The following is a 7,231-nucleotide window of genomic DNA, read 5'->3' as shown; positions in this document are numbered from 1 at the left end:
AAGATTTATTGCAAGATATAAAGAATATCCAGATAAAGTTTCTTTCGGATGTGCATCGCCACGACAAATATTTTCGTTGAACAGGAAAACATTTTAACCGAGTATTTGTTAAATAGATTGTATTATTTGTTTTCAATATAAGATGACGTTGGTAAGATAAGTATAAAGAAATAATGCCAGTGTTTAAAAAGGATTTTTTTTTAGCTTTATTAGTTTTTAGTTTAAACCAAAAAGCTCTTACACGTATTTTTATTTTTTGTTCAAGCCGAATCTCTGTTCTGTATTTTCATTTTTTTCTTTAAGAAATCATACCGTAATATTTTCCGTCAATATTGTATACCAAAAAAAGTTCACTAAATAAATATTTGTTAATAAGAAAGGAGTTTTTTATCTATTTCCGGGGCAAAAAGCCCGTTCTATATCGACAAAGATTTAAAGTTTGCAAAAAGTGCGAGCATTAACCAATAAACTTTATAAAAATAAAGTATAATGGTATTAAATAATCAAATACTTTAATACAAGAAACAAATATATCTCTATATTGTTATTACAAAATTGTACACAAGTTTATACGAAAAGCCGTAGTTTGAGCCCCATCCTATCCTACGTATAAATAAAAAAAGACATTTAGAAAATAATCAGAACCGTAATTAAAACACAAACGTTATTAATTAAAGTAGAGATATCTGTAATGAAGAAAAATAGCTTCTAAGGAAGGATAGCGATATTTTAATAGCAGCGAATGTATTAGACATTCTTTAAGGAAGAAAAAATGTACCTTCGTAAATCTGTTCGCGGGCAGCCACGTATGGCAGCTACTAACAGGTGCACATATCGCTTATCCCATGTCGATCGGCAGCGACATGTGCGCGAATGCGTTTGAGCTAGTCGCGCACTGTCATCCTCGCCACGTTCCATTTGTCGGTTGCGCTCGGAATACCGGGTGGCTCGTTAATTTAGGATCAATTATCGCGTCACGCCGCGCCGCACCGTTGCACTGAGAACGAGGCGCGTCCATGGCGACCATATACACAGACGGCGTCTCTTCCACGATCCGCATACTTTTCGGCCACGTAAATTTTACTAATTGCTCTGGTCCGCTTTCATTTTGAAATCGTTCGACCATAAACGATCCTGTTTTTCCTTTTTCTTTTTTTCTTTTTAATAATTATCCACTACGTAGAGTGGCAAACTATATTTAAATTCACGTTCCATTAGTAGAGGTGAATATTTATTTAATTAATTGTTCCGAATATTGGAAGAGAAATTTTTCGTCATTATTAAAAACAGATTACGATGGAAAATAATATCTCAGATTTCAGAAGTTGTAAAGTAAATCTGAAATCGTGCAAGATATCCAAGGACAGGAGAATAATGTAGAAACAGCTCGCATATATACATATATATACACATATATCTATTTAATTCGATTTAATCGGTGGCAACATGTAAGCGGGTTACATAGATTATATCGACCACATATTGTGAGACACCGGGATATATCTACCATATACGCATACTTTCCAAGTCTGTCTACACGAACATGAGATATAAGTATATTTAGAGAAAGATCTATATAGATCCTATGTAGACTCGTACGATAATTAGGAATATACAGTGTGAGATCGTTTCTGTATTCACGCGACCGTGTGCAGCTCCGCACATACTCAATAATATAATCTTCGCGCGGCAATTAAAGATTATCTCGTATCATACATATACACATTACGATCACTTGTATTTACAATTATGTACAAGGCAAATAAATAATTTAAGCATCTAATCGATAAGGATCGTACCGAAGTCAGTGTACTAGAATCGTATCTATGCCGATATACGTACATATAGTCGATAAATATAAAGGTTCAGTCTGCGGCCATACGATCATACGAAAAACGAACGTCGATCTTGCTCCACTTTTCTCTCTCTCTCTCTCTCTCACACACTCTTTCTCCCTTTCTGTCTGTATTTCTGGTATATAAATCGCTCAAGATTTCACCGTTTCAAGATTCATAGCTACGTCTAAACTAGAGTAGAAAATTATTTGGTAATCGCTTAATGTAGCTATATAGAAGTAGATCAGGATCCTATCGCTCTGACCGACGATAAATATTGTCGTGGATCGTTTAAAATATCTTTAAACACGTGTTTCCTACCTCCATTTCAGTTAAACTGTTCCGTAAGAAATTCGACGACTTTAGAACACGCAATCGTTTTCGAATCGTCCTTTCCAGACATTTTTAACTACTTCCGTCGGGTTAGAACGTTGGTGTAAAGCGGCGAGCGGATTGTTCGGTTATCGTACGAGTGAAATTTCTTACGAGTACAACAACAACCTTTTTGACGACACGTTACTCGTCATTAGTGCGAATGATTGCTTCCAGTCACGATTTCCTCGCCGTCCTCGTCAACGGGCACCGTCGAATGATTGTACAGACCTTGGGCCATCAATTGAAGAGCTAGCGGATTTTTCTGGCCGCTGGCCTTCTTGATTTTTGCCCTTTTGTTCTGGAACCAGATCTTGATCTGCGCCTCGTTTAAGCCCAGATCTCGAGAGAGCTGCTGCCGCCTTCTCTCGGTTAGGTATCGATTTTCCGTGAATTCCCTCTTCAGCCTAGCCAGTTGCTCCGCGCTGAATGCGGTCCGTGGTCTTTTCTCTTCCGGCGACCCGCTCTTTCCGTTGTTTTGCGATCGTTTCACTCTCCTCGTTCGTGGTCCTGAAACGAAACGGTTAATTGCTCGTTAATTTTAATTCCATTCGATAGCATGATTGCTTTGAATTTTCATTGAGCTGTAAGTAAACCATACGAACATTGACGTTTTGCTTCGAATCTTCATTCGGCTGTAAATAAACTCACTCGAATTGGCATATGATGGAATTTCTAACGCCAAACTCCCTCGAGTTACACGGTGCGATCGCTATCCGTAAATCCTGCTTCGATAAGCGACGCATTCGCGTTGATTATCAGAAGCTCGCACGTCGAAGAAATCGGTGATTCGGTAGAGAATTTTGACTAATCTTCCGTTGGACAGATACGTAGAGAGTAATGAAACGAAAAAGAATAAATTCTTTTTGGACCTTTAGATCGGAGATTATAATTTCATGTCACGTGTAAATTAATCTAGCGATCTAACCTGCTATCGTGTTTTTGTAACGTTTAGAAGAATTATTGGAAACACTGCTGACAGCTACTGAATATTCATAGGGCAACTTATCAATAAATACTACATTAACAGGAGAGTAAACTAAAATTTCTAGTAAAACAAATCGTTTAAGAATTCAGATTTCTTTAAAGGAATAGAAATACGTGTTTTCGAAGTTATCCAGCAAGGTTTCTAATGAATTGCCTTCAAAATTTTAGCATTGACATGTTAACTAACCTTTTCCAACTCATTCGTTAATCAAAGATTTCTACAATCACAAAGTTGAAAGTTGATAAAGACAAATCAATTTCAGTTAAATCAGTGTCAAACCTTACGCTCTTGACACTAGAACTACCGATAGTTAACAGGAAGCTATTTCTACCAAAAATAGTGAAAATGACTGGTCTTTAAAAAATACGCAATAATAGAATATTTTTATATTTACAGATTTATGACTTTCTTACAGAAGGAAGTCCACGTTATGTAGTAAATTTTTGATATTATTAATCCATCTGGGACCATAATCCCTAAACGAGGCTTGACACATTTATAAAATTGTAGAATTAGTTATTTTGACTGCTGTGGTATTTCTAGTGTTAGCATCTAGCGATCGATCCGGAATGTTTCTGATATCTGATATTATCATATCGAATGATAGGCAGTATTTTAAATTTTATAGGTATTGTATAGGCGGTAAATTTTAAAAACGTGTGGCAAGTTGTAGAAAACGAGGAAACTGGTTAATCGAGGTTCGATAAACAGATCGCAGGACCCTTTTACACTCTGACAAGTGCCAGTCGTTTTAAGTAGCCTTGATATAAAATTATTTTGAGTTTGAACACATAAATGACAAAATAAAATTCATTATATTATTCTTTTAATAAAATTGTAAAACCAGTCAATTTGACGCCTAAAAAATATATCTAAAATTCGTAAGTAAAAACAAATTGTTACCTATATTCAGGAAATTGAAAATTTAAACTACGAGTTAATTCATTTTTCTACATTAAATTGGAATTTTAGAATTTCTAAATAAAAAGATTATTAGACATATTCAAAAAACTAAGAATCCGAGCGACGTGTTAATTCGTCTTACCATGTTAACATCTACTAGAAATTATTCTACTGAAAAGTTTTGTTAAGTTGTTGCGTATTAACACCGTTCCGATAAAATTCCCAAATAAACTAACTGTTTAACCGAAAAACGCACGAATGTTAACAAGTGAACACGTGTTTCCGTGTTAATATTTTTTAGTTTCATTCCATTGAAACTATCAAGCAGGGAGAAATAAAAAAATTCTCGAGCCAACTCGTCTTCCAAGTTTAACATATTTTGCTTCCGTCGATTTCCTCAAAGTATCTCAACTAATGTCACTCCAATTCGAAGTAACATGCGTGCAACGATAAGCACCAGCTAAAATAGCTCGATTAAAATCTACCATCGGCCATCGATCACTCCTCAGCGTCGAACACCATTTAATTAACCGCAGAACCAGCTGGTATCAAGAAACGGAACATCGATCACGATTTACGGTAATTAGTAACCGCGATTATCGGGTGGTAGGGTCGCGGACCACCCTGTTGACTAGATAGAAGTCGCATATCTGGGACACGATGGTCGCAGATGGTAGATCGCGGTTATAGGTTCAGAAGAACCAAGAGTTCTGTGAACTGACACAGGTGGTGTATTCAAAGCTGTACGTTCACCCTGAGCTGAAACTGTAATTATACATAAAGTATGCAGTCTGGTAGTTCGGTACCGATCGGTTCCTTCTAAGACTAGGTCTAAACTAATATTTCTTTATAGAATCCGATCGCGTTACACCGGAGGAAACTGTAATTAGGGGAACTTTATGTAGCGTTTTCCACGACGTGCCGGGAAACCCGCGTTCATTTACATAGAAACTGGTTTGCAGATGTAACGGTCACCGAACGTAAATTGATTAAGCCGATACACAGAGAAATAGTGGTACCAGAGTGGCGAGCTATGGCTGGCTAGTTGCGTTCCTCCGCTTCCGTGATACCCACGATTAACTGAGATATATCTCTCTCGATACAGATTGGGTCGTGGGATCTTGATTAATCTTGCGTATTAATCCCAGTGGGACCACCCTGTCATCTTTCAATTTCGCGTCTCGCGTATATTAGAGTTACGTATTAATTTTTCTCATACTCGAATCGATGTGATCGATGGTAAAAATCTCTTATTGTTAGCAATAGTGTTAAATATTATCGTTGCTGATAAAATCTAAGAACTGAACGAACGTACAAAAGTTATTTACGTAGATTCTTGTAAATTCTTAGAAATTGTTCGAAGTATAAATTTCGTTTTGGTAAGCCATTCGTGTGAAATGAACGTTGTTACATTTGATATTTCGATGAAATTATTATGAAAAATATCTTTACAATGCTTATGTATTTCTGTGAATATGAAAGTTTGTCTTCAAAAAATTCAGATTCGAAATAACTGACAATCCTACCGGATGAAGGTCTGTCCGAGTATCTGGTACAATAAACCCACGCAGGCCAAGGACTCTGTCCGTTGAGTCCAGTTTGGTTGGTGGTGGTGCTGTTCGCATTTCCGGCACTGCTGTCTCCGCTTAAGGAGTCGCTGCCGATGGTAGAGGACGTGGAACCCAGGGAAGGTGCTCCAGTTACGGAACTTCCGGTGACGGAACTTCTGCTACTCGCTAGGCTTTCGAGACTTCCGCTTCTGCTGAGACCAGAGTTCCGCTGAAGGGGTGACGTCAGCCCACAGTGAGAAGAAAACAGATCCCTTTCTCTGTGCACGGAAAAATTGCCAGGCTGAGGCCTCGTGGGCGACAATCGATTGGACGATAGAGTCAGATCACGTGGCAAAGAAAGAGGACTGTGACGAGGTATCGGAACAGGAATCGTCGTCGAGTGACCGGGCGCCAAAGTGGTTTGTTTCGGTGCTTTCGTGTTGAGAATCGCCTCTCGTCCAAAATCTGGTCTCAGTATGTTTACCACGCTGAATCTCAACGGTGCCTCGATGTCGTCTTTGTGATCTGCTTGCTGATCCTGGCGAGAAACCACGTGACTTTCGGGTGAACGCACTCGATGATGGTGATGATGATGATGATGATGATGATGATGATGGCTGCCAATTCCCAGTCGAAGACCGTACGCGGAATCCATTGTCACGAGAGCTACGCTCATCTTTCGATCTTCCGAATCGTCTGTCACGTATACGATTCAAATGTAAATGTCAGCCGTGACAGTTGAACGGTGAAATTTCAACCGTAACGCTAACCCTCTGCCGTCATATTTGTGAAAGTGCACAGAGCCACGCTTGTCGCGTATCTAGTCTATCAGAGCTCAGAGTTCACTGGTTCAAGACACTGACTCACTGTTTCATATCTCGCTCGTTAAAGTTTCCCTTAGGATCACCGCACGCGTCACTGTACTTTCTTCACTGATCATTCATTGATCACATTCAGCCGTTCGTGCCACTTACAACGTCTTAAAACTTCTGTTCCCGCGTATTGCGTAATATTCGTCGGCGGATGTTGCGTAGTATTGCGCGCTCACGTGACAGGCTCATCTAGCCGCGAACATTGTCGCGTCGAACGTTGCTGTTGTCCGAAGCGAGATGAAAGGTTCGACTCTGGATCAGCTCCAAGAGCTGCAAGTCTCCTTAGTATTGGCTTTTCTCGAGGTTTCCGAGGACTCGAGCGAGTGCTGTGACGGGTCTGACTGGCTGTCCATCCGTCGCTCAGTGATGTCTAAACTAGGGGACCTGTGGTCCCTACTTACCGCTTTCCCCTCCGACCCCCTCGTCCCTTCACTCCTCCTACGCCCCAGTCTGGAGTGCAGTGCACTAGACACCCTCGATTGTATCTCTATTAACTCTTCAGTCACAAGCTCCGCCCACTGGCGTAAGGTCTACCCTACTCCCCTCCGTTTGCTCGCCCCCCTCCACCGGCAGTGGTACGAAGAGTAGGGAGCTGGAGTTCACTACGATCGATGCCACTGCATCGTTCCAGTCTCGTTTCAACGGCGACCAGATTTTTGTCTTACTTATAACCGTTTTTTTTCCTTCTCTTCTACGTATAGCTACTTTGGG

At 39.8% G+C, this 7,231-nt stretch overlaps 1 protein-coding gene across 1 annotated transcript; it reads right to left on the bottom strand.

Annotated features, from left to right (window-relative positions):
• Positions 1–1,935: 1,935 nt before the first annotated feature.
• LOC117235835 (homeobox protein engrailed-1a-like) lies at positions 1,936–6,891 on the bottom strand. The gene is made up of 2 exons (XM_033498200.1): positions 5,625–6,891; positions 1,936–2,717 (listed from the first exon to the last, which is right to left on the bottom strand). Exons 1-2 carry the CDS (start codon positions 6,322–6,324, stop codon positions 2,362–2,364), a joined length of 1,056 nt encoding a protein of 351 aa, XP_033354091.1. The 5' UTR covers positions 6,325–6,891; the 3' UTR covers positions 1,936–2,361.
• Between the last annotated feature and the right edge of the window lie 340 nt (positions 6,892–7,231).

Source organism: Bombus vosnesenskii, unplaced genomic scaffold (assembly GCF_011952255.1).
Source record: "Bombus vosnesenskii isolate JDL3184/JDL3185 unplaced genomic scaffold, Bvos_JDL3184-5_v1.1 scf7180000013320, whole genome shotgun sequence".
Taxonomy (NCBI): domain Eukaryota; kingdom Metazoa; phylum Arthropoda; class Insecta; order Hymenoptera; family Apidae; genus Bombus; species Bombus vosnesenskii.
Note: the sequence above shows the minus strand (reverse complement) of the source record. Positions and strands in the feature narration are given on the sequence as shown.

Bases quoted from the DNA above. Each gene is read 5' to 3' on its own strand.
- LOC117235835 (XM_033498200.1), bottom strand. From the start codon at position 6,324: ATGAGCGTAGCTCTCGTGACAATGGATTCCGCGTACGGTCTTCGACTG. The intron at 2,718-5,624 runs GTAGGATTGTCA...GTTTCGTTTCAG, and splicing joins CTCGGACAGACCTTCATCCG to GACCACGAACGAGGAGAGTG.